The 17,444-nt window shown below is 36.3% G+C and overlaps 1 protein-coding gene across 1 annotated transcript in view; it reads left to right on the top strand.

The window, feature by feature from the left end:
- The first annotated feature begins 1,186 nt into the window (after positions 1-1,186).
- Positions 1,187-17,444, top strand: part of LOC121317307 (dehydrodolichyl diphosphate synthase complex subunit nus1-like) — a 24,233-nt gene continuing 7,975 nt past the window's right edge. Inside the window, exons 1-3 of the mRNA XM_041253107.1 lie at positions 1,187-1,701; positions 13,908-14,039; positions 14,575-14,727. Of these exons, the coding sequence (XP_041109041.1) occupies positions 1,272-1,701; positions 13,908-14,039; positions 14,575-14,727 (715 nt within the window). The 5' untranslated portion in view covers positions 1,187-1,271. The remainder of the gene's footprint in view (positions 1,702-13,907; positions 14,040-14,574; positions 14,728-17,444) is intronic.

Raw genomic sequence — 17,444 nt, 5'->3', positions numbered from 1 at the left:
TTTCTGTAACTAAAAAAAAAAAAAAAAAAAAAAAACACTTCACGTCCAACAGCACACTACAAGTGTCAGGCTCATAGATGTGAAAACATTTTCTATTACATCACATTTTATCACACACTTGATGTCATTTTTAAAATTTCCACGGCTATAAGTACAGTGTAAATAATGCTTTTTTTGGAAATACTACAGCAGTATGTTGTTCAATTTCATACTGAAATATAATTGTTGCTTAGTACTTTCCTATCATAGTTAACATTAGCTAAAGCGTAACTACAGTCTACTTTCCTGTATATCACCAGAATGCAAAGCTTGGTGGTCCAGTTTACACTCCAAAAGGTACCTTCAGCTTAGGCACACTGTTGTTGTAGTCAGTGTAACCATAGGTACAGTATATACACTATATTGCCACCTGCTGGGCACTTAATAAATAACAACTCACTGATTATATGAATTGAATAAAAAAAACCTTTGGACACATATTTATTCTACTGGGAGGCCTTGGGCACAAGACGCTTTAAGTGATCACTTGTCCTATTCACAAAGCCACACAAAGCATTCCGCTGGATTGACACAGGGTGGGACAATGGTGGATACTAGGGTATTAAGCAGGAATGACCTTGGATCTGTATACCATATCTATGTATATATTTCTGGTCTTTGATCACTCATTTGTGTTACTGTATACAGAAAGTCACTTTTGCTGGTTTGCTAAAGTTTAAAGTCTTAATTAAACATGCTGATAAAGACAGATATTACATTACAATAGATCACGTTTGCCATGTCTTACATATTTATGGGTTTCGAATACCGACCAGTGTTTACATCCAGATTATTGCAGCTTTGTTTCCAGTAAGGTTTAAATGGTTTCTGATAAAAGTGAACCTTCTATTTCCCCACTTATCTCAATTTTGTTTGAAATGGCAAAACAAACTAGACATTGTAATTATATTGCTAGCACTTATTTATTTTTGAATGACTATATCACGCACGACTTACTTAGCCTCTTCCACTGTGCTTATATTTTTGTGTCAGTGTACCATCCCATCTGTAGAGGGCAGTGCATCACAAATCCAGAACTCCCCACTCCTTTTTTTTGTAGTTTTCTTTCCTTTCCGCCCCTCGCTACCTACACGTCATCAGACTCGTGGACCTATCGCAGTGTTCAATGTAATACTGAAGGTGAAAGTTGAGAAGTACATTTTGAAAGATGGCAGCTGACTAGCTGAGGTGTTGGCAGTAAATTAGATGGCATTCAGAGAGTAGATTTCTTAATGGCGGCCCCTTTAAGAATTGGAATGCGGCGCTCTATGAGGATTACACAGAAAGCATTTTTCACAGAGTGTATTATGGCTGTAGTGTACGAGTTCGTGTGGCGGATGCTGCATGCCCTGCTACACCTCCAGCGAACGCTTCTGTCCTGGAACTGGCGTCTTTGGAGACGGGCAATGACGGCGGTCCTAGTGCCGACAGTTTTCGGATTTCAGAACCACCCGCATAATAATAAGAAACTGATACCGACAGGCGGCAAGAAGAGCTGCTGCAGGGTCCTGTGGAAATCAGACGGCAAGTCCCTTGAAAAGCTTCCACTTCATATAGGCTTGCTGATAGCTGAAGAGGAGACCCGGTACACAGATATAGCCAACCTGGTGGTCTGGTGCATGGCAGTGGGCATCTCCTATGTTAGTGTCTACGATAATCAAGGTACAGTAAGACTTAATGTGGGCAGAAGGTAGAATGTATTATTGCTGTCAGTCCAGAATACCCTTGGTGGCAACATGTTTTTAGGTGTAGTATCGAGCGGATTTTCTTAAGCCATATTGCCATCAATACAGAGTTCCTTTTTTAACTGAGAAGTTGACTTGTAAACTGTTGTTTAGTAGCTCTGCAAATCTACCTTCATACTTCAGGAGATGATTTGAGTTTTAAAAATAATTAGCAGAACATCCTTCCACCAGAGAAGTGAAAAGGACTGTTTACAAACGTGAGAAAACAGTGTGTTTTCTGTAAGGTATTGAATAGTCTGTGTTTACATTTGCTGAAACTAAACTAAACCAAAGGATAAAGTTCAGGAGGTTTGCGGCCTGTCGTCGTCTGTTTTTTTAGTTCTACTTTGGAGGCTTATAATTCAGTAACCAATTACTCTGTGACATTGACACTGCATACCCTATAGACTTTGAAGAAGATTACAGTGGTTAAGGAGTTCTCACAAGTACAAGTATTGCCCCAGTGTAGTAAAATCCATTGTCCCCAATGTGTACTGTAGTACGTTGACACACATGACCTCTCAGACATGGCCCCTTTTCAGTTCTCATTTTCATCCATCGCGGGCACACCCCAATTATAGAACCACAACTTAAAAAGTTGAGATCTAATATTTTGGTATTCTGCCTCAAACACTTCCAGGTACTTTCATATGCGATGTCAAAGTAATCTGAGACCCTGAGGTGGGGACCATTGGTCCAGTTGACATGGAATGACCCATCTGGTACTTATTTTGTTTTTAATTCTGATTGCTCTAAAAAGAAACATTTATATCTGATACATTGACAAAACTGATTGCATGAATGAAATACCATGTTTCTTACTAATGTGATGCAAAGAATAGTTTACAGTATTGCCAGTATTACCACACTGTGAAGGTTGCATTATGAAACAAAGCTATTTACAGGTTACTTGTGGTAGAAATAGCACAGTTTGATGCACGGCTGTACAGTTTAAGAATTTACTATATTCTCAGTCAAGCATCAACCATCCCTCAAGACTGCTAGCATGAACAGACTCGCTGTGATTTATGTCACATACAGGGCAATGATAAAGTATGTACTGTGATGAAAACTATTAGTATTGTAGGTGAGGTTGCATACACTTAAGCCTCTCCTTAATAAGGTGTTACACAAATTGCTTCAGCTTATATACAGTAGGAATAAAATTAAGTTTTTCATTTTTATAAACCAACAAAATTAGGGCGGTAAAGGTGTAGCTGTTTAAACGGTAAACTGAAAAAAAAATTTGAATGCCATACAGTTTTGTTGAACCAAACATTTAAAAGAAAATGTGCTGTTTTTTGAGGGTCTTGCTGTGGTTTTCATCTTTTTTTCTGAAAGCTTAAAGTAATTGTAGCTTACTACATTTTTCTGCCATTCACATCAATTCAATATAGTGGTCTCAAATATGCAGTTTTGTAATCCACATGCTAATGCAAACATTTATTTTTATTTCAAATCCTGCTGTGTGGTACTACAATGCACTACACTATACTCCCCTAAAGAAAACTGTTTGCAACTCATGCTTTTAGACTGCCTTATTCTTCCTGGGTCATTTCACCTGGCGAGTGAAATTGTCCCAACACCTTCACTGGCTTGTTTCCTGTCAGTAACCAATCAGTTGCTTCCCCTGCTTTCAGCCAGTAAAATGCTTTGATTTAGAAGACACTGGTGAGGTAAAATGACCCAGGAAGTGAAAACGGATAAGCTGAGAATAAGGCATAGAGACAGTTTAGCTGTATTTTAAAACTGCACATTTCTACCTATGTGCAGAATGGAATAGTTATGGAATTATTTTGTTAACTAAAAGCACTTTAATCATGATAGTATCTTGATGAGTTGTAAACCACAGAAACTGACTACTTCATGTGAAAATCAGTGTATATAAAAGTTAAATGAAGATGACTACCGTATAAATGCTTTAGCAAGTTTTGAAGATGTGTAAGATAGTTAATTAGTAAGCAACCACTTACACAAGAGATTTAAATGTGTAATCTGTTCAATTAAGATTTATAGCCTTAGATGAAGTAATCTAATCCTTCTTTGACAGTTTAGTTTAGGCTCATAGTACTTTGCAGATATGTACTAGGCAGTTACACTATCCATATGCATAACTAGACGCCTGTATTTTGAAAACTAAGACTTTCTTCCTGAACTGCAGGAGTTACAGTTGGTAGGCGCACTGCATTTAAATCAATGGAACATTGTTTGCCTGTCTACAGTAGATTGTGACAAGATTCTCTTCATACCAGTGATTGTATTTTTAATAAACACTGGCTCTGTTTTTTAACTGAACCTCGGTTTCTACTTATTTATACCCGATTTTTTGTCTACCATTCAATATTTTTCTGGTACTATTTTCTAGGAAATACAAGATATTGATTCAAATCCTGTTTTATTTTGACTCGGACACTGTAGTAAGCAGCCATACGTTGCATCCTAATATAAAGCAGGCACATTTAGATGTCAGAGGATGAAATGACGTTCAAACCTTGCACATTGGTTCTTTGTTCACAAACACATTATCACCTGATTCTGTTGGCCAGTCATTCTGATTATTGTGCTGTGTGTAATAACTAGCTTGATCAAAAACTAAACTGAAATACTTATACGAAAATGTAATATTTTGAGTGGATGCGGAATGGGGAGAAAACGTAGATCAGTTCACGAATATTCAAAACAAAATGAATGTTTTGGATGAAAAAAAGTCAAATGGCAGAAGTGGGCGGGGATGCATAACGTTGTAAATACAGCTGCATTGAGGTATATGTTTGTGCTGGCAGTATAAAATAACATACTGAAAGCAAGCGACACATTAAACTAAAACAAGAAACGAACTGAGACAAGCAATCCATTTCTGCGGCTTTTACCGGCGATTTACTAAAAGAGAGCGTGCAGAATTAATGTTAATGAGTTTGACAGTGCGGTGTGCTTTACTGGACAGCCACTGTTTATTGCAGAGGGATATGTATTAGCAGGATTGCCACCTGTCCGGGTTTGACCGGGACAGTCCGGGAATTGGCATCTGTGTCTGGGTGGCAGGAATTAACAAACCCGGACGCCCTAATGCCCGGTTTTAAGTGAAACGCATAAGAAATACCAACCTTCCTTTAATATTTTCTTTGACATAACGTATAACGGGACATTTTGGAGTAGAATTTATTTTGGCTTTACTGGCGGTTTGGATTGGATCACCAGTAGTACTTCTACCAATCAGAGTGTGGCATACAGTGTGCAATCCCGCCCTCTGAAAGACGATATCCAGCACGGATTAATGTAGGAAATCTGGCATTTATGATGCGATCAGAAACTCCCTGTAAACTGCACCTGTTACTCTGGTACCTGTAAGACTTCATTTTTAGGTTAAGCAGCTCTGTGTTACTTTTTTACAAGGAGTTAAGTAACAGACAACATTGTTTATGCCACACTTTTTTGAAAGTCTGTAACAAAGTGTTGCAAATTTGCTTTGGATTGTCATTGTCGATACTTTGTAGATACTACTATTAAGACACCCACCGTGCAAGTCCCAATAATAGATTAGTTCTGTCTTGCTAGTCTGTTAACCAGTTTTAAATTTTAAAGCGTTTTAGTTCCGGCTTTGTTGTTAAAGTTTTCACGAGTGGCAATACTGTCCTACAATTACTACACAGGGTACTACAATTACCCTGTGATTATTCCACAGTGTTATGTCAGTGAACCATATCTACGTTTTAAAACTCGGTTAGCCAATGTCTATCGTTAAAGTGCACTGCAATTAGTAATCCTGTCCAATTGCAGAAATCCGTTGCATATCCTACTGCAATACAATAAGATGAATATGCAATATATATATATATTATATATATATATATATATATATATATATAATATATTATATATATATATATATATATATATATAATACATATATACACACACACACACACACACACACACACACACACACACACTGCTATGAGGGGCTGTCATAATAAGTGCACATACAGCAATCTAACCATTGAAAATGCGATAGGATTTAATGTGCGGTGCTCATAGGCAAATGTGAAACTTGGTTTATTTCATTACCCGCTTTATATCACGAATTATGCCTATACGGCAATCATGATATAAAGCGGGTTCATCTGTACAAGCAAACAAGCCATATTTTCTAAAAGGAATCAACAGATAATGATGCAAAACGACAGTAACTTTCGACTCCTATTCCAGCCGACAGGTGCAAAATCTGCACATCATTATTTTGTCATCGTCAGCTGGATACATCCCCTCATGCTCACATTCTTTGCAGCGTTGTTTAATTGTTGTGGGCAGTTTAGGCATTTTAGAAACAAAAGTCTCTTCTCTTCCATCACAGTTTTAATTCCCAAACAACTCGCTCCAAATTATACAACTGCGCAAGTGCTAGTCAGAGCTTCCGTTTCCCTTCAGACCGTGATCTGAGTGTAAAATATGGTTTACTTGTGATATATAATGGTAATTAAACCATATATGCATGCGTGTATGTGTAATATGCATTGCATATTTAGCATTAGCCATTGGTAACATTGAAAAACCTGATCCAATATTGCTGTATTTTTTTTTTTTTTTAACATCTCTTAATGACATTTGTTAATATTTATTATGGGGGGGGGGGGGGGGGGGGGATGCAATGACACAACAGTGTCGACATTTTCTGACCGCTGGAAACCTTTTAATAAACATTTTTTTTGTTGTTGGGCCACAGAAAAAAACCAAAAAAAAAAAACAAAACATGTAGCTAGATCGTCGTTTCAGTATTAATATATATATTATATATATATATATATAATATATATATATAATATATATATATATATATATATAGAATATCTAAATAATATGGGGTATAATGCGCATGCATCTGTATTTATTGCTTCCAAGTTTAATCCCTTGTCCTCAGATCTGTAACCTACATAATTCACATTTAAGTCCTGAGATCAAAATTAATTTCTCAGGAACACAAGTGTTAAAACAAACTCTTATTAATGACCCTTAGTCAGAGTCCGTTGAGTAATACTGAAACATTTCAAGAGCTGGTATGTTTTTTTTTATTTTTTATTTTATTTTTTATTTTTGGTAAAGTACTTGGTTCTTGTAGTAAGTTAGGGCAGCCAATCCGGCCATGAGTTGCACATTATTTCAATTCTGCTTTATTTCAATTATAAGATTTCCATTCTAACTTCCCCAATGCATTCATATTTTCATGAGTCAGTGTCGCATGCTCTATTACACAGATTCAGCCATGTGGCTGTGTCACAACCGAAGGACCCTTGCATTAGGCTGTATACAATTCTTCTGGTGTACACAATTCTGTCATTCTTTTAAAATAAATTTTCCACCAATAAACAATACATTGATACATACACAAAGGTGTCAAATATCCTTTCCTAGGCTCATCAAGCTTTTTACTCCCTACGCCTTGGATACTCTCATCTAGTATGCAAAGTTCAGGGTTTTGAAGTATAGTATGTGACGCTTACAAGGTAGTAGAACAGGGTTTTTCAAAATAAGTCAGAGACTGGCGTGATCCACCATCTAAAACAATATTTGCGCTAGCTACTATTATCTAAAAATATTATGATTATTTTCGGGTAGTATTGTAGCAAAAAAATTATTCCTTTAGTTATGAGATATTGGCAGAGTTATGTCATATATAGAGGCTGTCTCCTTTAAAAAGAAAAGCATGCTGGGATTTCAGCTGACACCAGATGACAAGAAGGAAAGGGAGATCTGAGGAAGAGAGTTTAGAGAGACAGCTCTAAACTCCAATACTTGGTAGTACCAATAGACACTAACATTTGTTCAGGTTTATCTTTGTTATGAGAAATTATTTTATTGAGACATATATATATATATATATATATATATATATATATATATATATATATATATATATATATATATATATATATATATATATATATATATATACACACACACACACACACACACACACAGAGTACTGTGCAAAAGTTTTAGGCAGGTGTGAAAAAATGCTGTAAAGTAAGAATGCTTTCAAAAATAGACATGTTAATAGATTATATTTATCAATTAACTAAATGCAAAGTGAGTGAACAGAAGAAAAATCTAAATCAAATCCATATTTGGTGTGACCACCCTTTGCCTTCAAAACGGCATCAATTCTTCTAGGTACACTTGCACAAAGTCAGGGATTTTGTAGGCATATAGTCAGGTGTATGATTAAACAATTATACCAGACAGGTGCTAATGATCATCAATTCAATATGTAGGTTGAAACACAATTATTAACTGAAACAGAAACAGCTGTGTAGGAGGAATAAAACTGGGTGAGGAACAGCCAAACTCAGCTAACAAGGTGAGGTTGCTGAAAACAGTTTACTGTCAAGTCATACACCATGGCAAGACTGAGCACAGCAACAAGACACAAGTTAGTTACTGCATCAGCAAGGTCTCTCCCAGGCAGAAATTTCAAGGCAGACAGGGGTTTCCAGATGTGCTGTCCAAGCTCTTTTGAAGAAGCACTCATCTGGACTGATGAGTCAAAATTTGAAATATTTGGCTGTAGCAGAAGGCAGTTTGTTCGCCGAAGGGCTGCAGAGCGGTACACCAATGAGTGTCTGCAGGCAACAGTGAAGCATGGAGGTTACTTGGGGCTGCATTTCTGCAAATGGAGTTGGGGATTTGGTCAGAATTAATGGTCTCCTCAATGCTGAGTACAGGCAGATACTTATCCATCATGCAATACCATCAGGGAGGCATCTGATTGGCCCCAAATTTATTCTGCAGCATGACAATGACCCCAAACGTACAGCGAAAGTCATTAAGAACTATCTTCAGCGTAAAGAAGAACAAGGAGTCCTAGAAGTGATGGTATGGCCCCCACAGAGCCCTGATCGCAACATCATCGAGTCTGTCTGGGATTACATGAAGAGAGAGAAGCAGCTGAGGCTGCCTAAATCCACAGAAGAACTGTGGTTAGTGCTCCAAAATGTTTGGGCCAACCTACCTGCCAAATTCCTTCAAAAACTGTGCAAGTGTACCTAGAAGAATTGATGCTGTTTTGAAGGCAAAGGGTGGTCACACCAAATATTGATTTGATGTAGATTTTTCTTCTGTTCACTCACTTTGCATTTTGTTAATTGATAAATATAAACTATTAACATGTCTATTTTTGAAAGCATTCTTACTTTACAGCATTTTTTCACACCTGCCTAAAACTTTTGCACAGTACTGTGTATGTGTGTGTGTGTGTGTATATATATATATATATATATATATATTATATATATATATATATATATATATATATATATGGTACAAACATAAATGCATTATTTTTACTTTACGTATACAGTCAGCATATATGTCACATATCTGACCCTATAACATTTTGACTCCAGTGACGGATAGACGCGTGTGACACTTATCTGATTATTTCATTGTGGCCCATTCCAACCTTGGCCTTTTTTCAGGGAACACAAAAAAGATACAATGTCAAAAACACATAGCTGAAAGGACTGTGTTTTAAAATAAGTAGGCTTCCATTTAGAGGTACTGTAGTTGGTTTTGTTAGTACAGTACTATATTTTCAACAGAAGTATTTTAATTCAGAACGATATGATTCTGAAAATGTCACTTGCCGAAAGAGACGACATGTGGACTGTAATTGGATTCTAGCGTGACCTCCTGTTTAGGGGAGTAGCACTAACCGTTTTTATGGCACCATTTGTAGTTTTTGTACTGTGTTTTGTTTTGCGTTTTGTACAGCTTGCTGTATGTGTCCTCTGTGCGTTACCATCGCTGGTACCATCACATGACCACCTTTATTTACTTTCTGTTTGTTTATTAATTGTTTATTAATAAAACCTGCACGCCTGTGCCAGTGTGTTCAACTCTACCCCCATTGGGTCTCTATGGTTGCTTAATCAGCGGCTACCCACACACGTGACACGAGCAAGACCCTGTCACAGGGGATGATTATCCCTCTCAGCACAGTGAAGTCCATCATTAAGAAGTTGAACATGCATCATACTACCCAGACACTACCCAGATCAGGTCGCCCTCCCAAACTGAGCAGCCAGGCAAGATGAAGCCAAAAATGACCTTGAGGGTTTTTTTTGCTGACATGTAATCTCCTCCTCATATAACAGTGTTCAGTTTAACCACTACAGCTTTCAATAAAAAAATGTTTGTTTGAAAAACTGTGTAAACATTATTTGTAATTCAGCAAAATGTGACATTATTGGTAGGGGGTGAATACTTCTGCAGACCACTGTACATATAATTGAAATTGATTTCCATTATTTCCTGTGTCTTTATTTTGGAAAGATCTCATTATGTATGACTATTACTTTTTTAAATCAATTTATTCAAGAATAAATCTCAACTGAGAATCGACACCTGTCTCACAGGAACAGTTGTCGGCTGGCACTGTAACCAAAACGAACGTAACAGATTCAGGCACATCTGTTAGCACTTAAAACTTAAAGCTGACACTGAATGCTAGAAATACAATGATTAGACAAGCCTGGACAATTACAGGGTATTATAATAATTTATAAAATTCATTTGCACAAAAGTAAATCATTACAATACACATCATGCATTCTCCACCAATTCTAAGCATTCAATTAAATATGTAGAACTTTTTCTTTTCTTCTTCCCCCAAGGTCATATTTAAATGTACATGCAATCCGGTAATGTCACAATTAATATTAGTTTCATAAGAGATAATAAGTCTTTAGAAGACATTTAAGATGTGCCCATCAAAATGAATGACTCTATATATATATATATATATATATATATATATATATATATATATATATATATATATATATATATATATATATATATATATATATATGACAGTGTCTAGGTCGACGAACGCTATGGCCATAGCAACTTGGGTTTTGAGGTTCTGCTACGGTGCTATGGGCCTAGATTTAAAAAAAAAAAAAAAAAAAAAAAAGTACAGTTTTGTATTAGACTCGCACCAATGCAATGATATGTATGCTTCTGTCTAAAGGTGGATGAGTTCCATGTAAAAGTGAGGAGTCCTTCGGATAGGAGGAGGGAGGCAAGCAGGGGGCAGGCCTGACATTTTCAAGTTCAAATTTTTTGGCTTTTGGGGTGTGTTCTCATCTGAATCACGCACTGCGATTGGCGAGGTCTGTTGAGGAGCAGATTTAGTTTTGCAGTGCCTTGAATTTGTTTAATGGCAGTCGTTCCACAGTAGAGTGTTGTGCGATGTTTCAGTAAATCTATGTACAGAAATGCCAAAACAGTCTTAAAAAAAAAAAGTCACGCCTCAACATCCAGAAGTACAAAGAAGACTATACACAGAAATATTTCTTTATTATGCAAAGTAAGATATTGCAGCATCATGCCTACTGCGGGTATTGCAAGTGTGATTTGACCATGAAACACGGTGGAATAAACAACTTTGAGCATGTGAAAACCCTGAAGCACTGAACAAATACACAGGCAGCTCAAGATAATAGATCCTTGGACTGTTTATTTTTATTTGTTTGTTTTTTTAAAAAAAACAGATGGCAAAAATGACGTGCTAAAAGCAGAGACTGTTTTTGCAAACTTTATTTTAGAGCACAACTTGCCAATTGCCGTTGCAGATCATGTAGGTCCACTTTTGAAAGCGGCTTTTCTTGATAGTAAAATTGCCTTCAAGTGTGGCTGTGTGAGGACCAAAACGACAGCAATCATTGAAACTTTAGCATTAAGAGCTATTGAACAGGCTTCGGTTTTGAAAAGTTCATTTTTTTTCCCCTTGCAACAGACGGCAGCAATGACACTGAGACTCAATTGTACCCAATTATAATACGCTACTTCAGTGAAGAAATTTGCAAATTTGTAATTCAGCTCCTTGCTTTGCTATCTTGCGAGGATATATCAACTGGAGAAAATATCTTTAAGACTGAATACAGTATTATAGTCATTTGGAATACCATGGCAAAATTGCTTTGCATTTGGAGCAGGTAATGCACTAGTGATGCTGGGTTTCCATACAGGTGTAGCTGCCTTTCTGAAAATGGAGAACAAATCTGCCCATGTTCAGGGTTGTCCTTGTCATTTAACTCTCATTGTGGCACAGTCGAGTTCATGAGCTCCTATAGAGAACTGTCCCTGTCAGTTTCATGTTTGAAATCATTGTGAGTCGCAGTTGTGTTTTGTTGATTTTGGCAACAATTTATGAAACCATGTTAACACTAGTGTAATTCTGCAAAGCAAACAAGGTTTTTTAGTAGGATGGTCATTTAATGAACGTTTAATGTATTTGTTCTGCATTTTATCAGGCCCCAAGACTAAAAAGCTACCATGAAAGTCATCCTCCACAGTGGCAGAAACTAGGAAAAGTGTGTGTAACCGTTGCTTATTTTGAATTGGCTTTATCTTTTAAATGATGTGTTCACTTGTTGTGTATTTATGCATGTGGACAGTAGGAATTAATTCTTAATTTAATTTGAAAGTACATTTTATGATGGTAATGTGTTTTTTAAAACTGGAAAATTGATTTGATTGACATTTTAAGTTTTTTTTTTTTTTTTTTTTTAATTATTCTTATTACATTTTCAGAAATTTTTAAAGGGTACAATTTTAATTTAAAAATCCATAAAGCACAAATACTGAAAATAATATGAAATAGCTAGCATTTTCCTTTAAAGTAACTAAATGTGCATTAAATTACTGAAATCTCAGCTCAATTGTGACCTCAAGTGAAATGTCCACTGATACTGGCAGTATGAAGTTGGGGGCTGCAACTAATAAAGGTTTCATTTGCTTTGTTCTGATGAAAAGCATACCCCTTATTGCAAGACATTGCAATGTATAGTACTGCAGCCTGTTATAATGGAAGATCTTTACAGAGTACAGTGTCAGCACTGGCCAGCAATATTACAGCTGATTCAAACAGACATCAACATTACATTAGATGATAAAATTAACATTACAGTAGAAAATAATAAAATACATTTATTGTATAGCAAGGATGGGAGTATAAGATTGCTTTTCTATAGCCAGCCATACTGCATAAAATGTATCTATTGCTTGCTTTCCAGAGAGAGTCAAGGAGAAGAAGAAAGATGTTAGCAAGAAGAGTGGTGTAAAACCTACAATATTGTAACAACCTGGCGATTTCCATTGTTGCAGGGCTTTTTTGACTGTCCCGTTTGTTTTCCAGTTTGTTTGTCTTATGTTTCTGTATTACATAATGTTTTGCTGTGCCGGGGGTGGGGTGTGGGGTGTGTTGGTTGCCACTCTGTCCGGATTCACCAGTCCTGGACATGCATTTGTACCCCTAGAAAGCTGGCAAGAGATTGGGGTCCGAATACCATGCCCGGGATTGGTGAAGGCGGGTGGAGGGTGCAGCTGCTCCATTCATTGTGGGCCACATACGAAGTTAAATTGGAGAGACGCTTTGGGGCGCATTAGAGGGGTTGTCGGGCCACACCTTGGGCACCCTTGCTCTAAATCAGTGGGAAGTTCTCAAATTCTGAATTGAGCGCAAAACAGACGAAGCAGAGGCCTTGATCTTTTCTTGGTAATTTTTAATTTTTTTTTCGGTTTGACTCCAAGGGTCAAAACTTTGTTAGGGTGTAACTTCCTTTTGTTTTCTTTCAAATGTATTTGAATTTGCCGTGCAATTTCCAATAAAATGACACCTCCCACTAGTCAGTAGCACAACAGTATCGACCACATTTTGACCTCTAACCTTTGACGTGATCTGACTAAAAATGAGCTTGTTTGCCTGAAACAACCCTAAGAACCAAGTTCGGAGATGGTAGGGTTTAAAAATCCAACTTTTTGGGGGTGAATAAACCCTAAGTCTATCTCTACTTAATTTCCAAATGTATCCTCTGGTTCTGGTTTCTTTAGGGACTTGAAGTAACAAACACTTTGTCTGCATGTTCATTTTACCAAATGTCTGTATTTTTTACTGTTTACAAGCCAGATCACTATTTCCAAGGAATGATTTATTTTTGTTCAGAAACACAAATTTCTATTTTTTTTTTTTTTTTTTTTCTTCCATAATACCTTATTGCTGTTGATTTCATCTCTACTTTGTTGAATATCCAAACAAATTAGATGGGGGGAAAGACATTGCAAATGAAAGTTTTTATTTGTTTGTAGGTATCTTCAGGAGAAACAGCTCCAGACTCATGGATGAAATCCTGAAACAGCAGCAGGAGCTCCTAGGCCTTGACTCCTTGAAATACTCAGTTGAGTTTTTAAATAACAGTAATGACAAACCAGAACAGCAAGGTGAGTATCTGTACTAATCAATGTCTTTCACTTACAATACTGTGCCTATTTATTTCCTAACCACTTGTTTCCATTTGAGACCCACTTATTTATTAGACTGAACACTCACAATTACAGATTGTTTTCAGAAAACGTTTGTACTAAAACAACAAAAACCACCCACTGACTGTTACTAGATCTGAAAAGTGCGCATTGCCATCATTTTCTGTATTCCTTTGAATTCCATGGCCCACAGGTGCTTATGGAGCTTGTTACTGTTTTATTGTATTCCTGCCTTGCATGATAAGTCTGGTACAATGCTAGAATCCAAATGGCTTTGGATTGTGGCAGTGTAATAAATGATGACATTTTCAACAATCATATTTTAATGGACACTGCAGAAATAGCAAATGCAGAGAAGATGGACACCACCAGCACTGTTAGCCCATAGATGTCCAATGGGAATAGTCAATGGGACACTAAACAGAATAACATGCTTGAAACTGTGAAGAATGTTTTATGTGTTTCTAACGTGTATTTTGTTTCTGATTTGCAGTTTTATCGTGTCAAGCCACAGTTAAAGTGTTGTCTCCGGACGATGGGAAAACAGGCATAGTGACAGCTGCTCAGAAGTTCTGCCAGTTAGTGGAACAGCAACAAAAAAGGTCCTCAGACTTAGATGTAAATATGCTGGACAGTATGCTTAGAGGTAAGTTCCACTGCTCTGCTCCTGATTGTTCTGGAGTGGGTGACTTATTTTGCTTTTTTTTATTTTATTTTTTTTTAATGAATAAATACAAGAGTTCTCCCACATGCTGTCCAGTGAGATACAATTATACATGCTGTGAATGTAGGTCATGGGGACCTGCTTTTTCTTTTCAATAAGGCAATCTTTAAAATAAAATAATAATAATTGCTTTTCCTGCACCCGGCACATATTTCTAGGTAGTCACTAAGTTTTCTGAAATGAAGATAAAGCTTTTCATTTTGGGTGTCTGTGTGTATTGTAGTGGGAGAAATTGTTTTTTTTCTATTTTTTTTTAATATGAGAAAATAGTAGGTCGGGACTGGTAAAAAAAAATCCAGAACCTGGTTCCTGGCATGAAAAATACCCGGATACCAGGGTCTTTTTTTTGGGGGGTGGGGGGTAATGTTTTTTTTTTTTTTTAATCACATATGTTCATGTATTTAAGTGCATGATACGTATTTAATAAATAATAGTAGTACATGTACATTTAGTCCCTTCAGAGTTTGAATACAGTTATTATTAATTATATCAATGTTAAATGGATTTCATGCTGCTGGATTCTTCGTGACATCTAGTGCCATATTGTGTTGTTGTTGTTTTAAAACATGCATCCAAGCAAAGCAGCATTGTGTGGAATTTCATTACCAAAGCAGGAGGAAATAGAATTTGCAAACTCTGCCAAGGAATTATTTCATTCAAAGGAGGAAGCACTAGCACATGATGTGCCCCACAAATTGTTTTATTTAACCCAAAACAAAATAGGTAAACGTAAGCGTGTGAGTAATGTTTCTCATACTGATTTAATTGTGTACTTTTGCACCTTACGCATTTTGTTGTGTGTGTGGTTTTTCATTGTGTTTTTAAATAAACGCTACTTATTTTAATTTTTTGGTAAGAAACTATATCTGCGCAATAACTGTAGCTAAAGCATTCCGTTTTGGAAGCCCACATGGTGGTTATTATTATTATTATTATTATTATTATTATTAAAGGATCATAGAGTTGTCACTGAAATAAAATAAAAAGAAATAAAATAAAAGAAATTATGAGGAATAGTCGGCACAGTTATTATTATTGAGGTGTACTTGCCACTCGCTGTGTTTTTTGTTTTCTGTAAAACATTGATATCCTGCCAGTTAAGAAAAGGCTTAATTCATAAGCTTGTCTTAACATTGTCTTTATTACGCTGGCCAGAGACCCACACTTAAAACTGCATTGTCATATTTTCTACATTTTCTTTAAATACTCAAATTAATAATCGATACCCAGGTAGTAAAAAGAGACCCAAGTCGGGTCATTTAAAACCCGATGGGTACCCATGCCGAACTTTTTTAAAGTATATTTTTCGGCTTGGGAGCTTTTTATTTTATTATTTTTTTCTTTTTTTTTTTTATTTTATTTTTTTATTTTTCTTTTTTTTTATTTCATATTTTAAAATCGATACCCAGGTAGTAAAAAGTTTTTTTTTGTTAGCCTTTATTTAAAACCCGATGGGTAAAAAAAAAATATAATATATATATATATATATATATATATATATATATATATCTAGAGTGCGCGAAAAATGCTTGGGTAGGGGTTAAAATAATGGGTAAGCAAACCTGTGTGTGTTATTTATATCCATGTTTCTCCTGTACAGTAGCTCCCTTTAGACACCAAAACATTCACACTCAGAATATCCTTTTAACATTCTAGAAAGCATGCATTAATCGGTGAAACAGGGTAAGTGTTCAGCTATCTGTCTGAGTTGCAGCATCTTTTGTGATATGAACGCTCATGTAATCCTTCAGTCCCAGTCATACCTCCTCTTATTTGTAAAAGGAATCCTTCATCCCCAACATGCATCCTTAATACAATAAGAACAATGTTGAACGTGTGAATTGGTTGGTGGTTTATGAGATTCCATTAATTTCCTGTCAAGGGACTTTGGCTTTGACTTTGGCTCCTATACAAGATTGTGCAGTAACTGGTATGGTGGATAGAAAAACATAATTATTCTCAGCTGGGAAAGCAAATATCATCTGTAAGAAGAGGCAAAGAGTAGCTGTGAAGTCTACTACAAACAGCAGTAATTTATTTTACCTGCTGTTTAATGCTCTCTTCCAGTTTAAGCCAATGGGGGTTGATCATAAACTGCTACAAAATGCTTGTTCACCATGCTAAAAAAGGTCCATAACCTCAGTTTGGAAGGCTGCATCCACAGGTATTTACTGTAGAAGACATGTATGTTTTTATTTATATATTTATTTGTTTTGGTTTGGTTAAAATTTTGATCAAAACTGCATTAACATATCCCTAATACTGTCTTTCACTGGATCTGTCTGGTCCATGCAGTAGGCATTCTCATTAGAATAGCATGGACACACAGCTGCATTTTAGCATGCACAGCTTGTGGTTGGGATTGTTCTAGTGGTGCTGCTGTGAATGGGACCATGAGTGAATCTGCCGTATAGTATTGTGGGCGACCTGTCATATCCATAGTGCTTTAATTTATATCTTTAACAAAATGTATTCATTTTGTTTTATTTTAAATTTCAACACCAGGATAAATCCTTGGGGTATTGGGATAAGTAGCAAGCATATATGTGCAGTTTGCATTTCAGCATATTTTTAAACATTAGCACAGTAAAAAGCTGTGTACTCAATTGGTGATTTACTGTAGAAACTGGAAAAGTCAA

Source organism: Polyodon spathula, chromosome 6, assembly GCF_017654505.1.
Source record: "Polyodon spathula isolate WHYD16114869_AA chromosome 6, ASM1765450v1, whole genome shotgun sequence".
NCBI classification, from domain to species: domain Eukaryota; kingdom Metazoa; phylum Chordata; class Actinopteri; order Acipenseriformes; family Polyodontidae; genus Polyodon; species Polyodon spathula.
This window is presented reverse-complemented; position numbering and strand designations above follow the sequence as displayed.